The 764-nt window shown below is 36.1% G+C and overlaps 1 protein-coding gene across 1 annotated transcript in view; it reads right to left on the reverse strand.

The window, feature by feature from the left end:
- LOC116696602 (cadherin-1) overlaps nt 1-764 on the reverse strand; it is a 28728-nt gene that overhangs the window by 23071 nt on the left and 4893 nt on the right. Inside the window, exon 3 of the mRNA XM_032527681.1 lies at nt 338-426. Coding sequence (XP_032383572.1) covers nt 338-426 — 89 coding nt within the window. The remainder of the gene's footprint in view (nt 1-337; nt 427-764) is intronic.

Consider the following 764-nt stretch of genomic DNA (forward strand, 5'->3'; position numbering starts at 1 on the left):
GAGTGTTGTTGCTGTTACACAAAATCTGTGCACATGTAGGGGTCACTCAACAGAGCTACTGCTGTCACATGTTTGAACTCACATGAGTTCAATTCAGTAAAATAGATTTTACCCCCTTCTTAATCTAGGTTAAGTCAAAGTTGTCTTTTTGATAGTCTAACAGTTTTCCGTAGTTTGTTAGATAAACTACCTAAATTGTTGTTGAGAAATTATATTTTTACTGACACAATCCCCAATAATTTTACTTTCTATAGGCATAACATAATGTGGAACATATTTGTAGAGGTGAGCATTAGAAACCGCAAATTTACAATCAATTCTGTTAAACTGTACTGACCTTTAATATGCCATCTGTCTGTACCATGAAATGGCTGTTATCACTGCTGAAAACAAATCTTGTGCGGTCTGTGCAGTCAGTGAAGCCCACTGTAATTAGACAGAAGAAACTCATCCATTACAAATGCAGTACATACAGAGAAAACAAAAAAACAGAACAGAGTAATGTACACCCTTTAGCAATCTGTTTACATTCTACAAGTGACCTTTAACAAATAATGACATGCAAATGAGATGATCCATCGACATTTTATTAAATTAATTTGAAAAGACTCATCTGTTAGTCATATGTTGCTAGGTACGTCCGACGCATTACATCCGAAAGAATGCAGTAAATTCACTATTGACGTGTCCAATGTTTCCCACACAAACTTAACTTGGGGCGGCCTCTCAGGTAGGCTATATATTAAGGGCTGCCAAAAAGTATG

The sequence above is a fragment of the Etheostoma spectabile genome, chromosome 10 (genome assembly GCF_008692095.1).
Source record: "Etheostoma spectabile isolate EspeVRDwgs_2016 chromosome 10, UIUC_Espe_1.0, whole genome shotgun sequence".
NCBI lineage: Eukaryota > Metazoa > Chordata > Actinopteri > Perciformes > Percidae > Etheostoma > Etheostoma spectabile.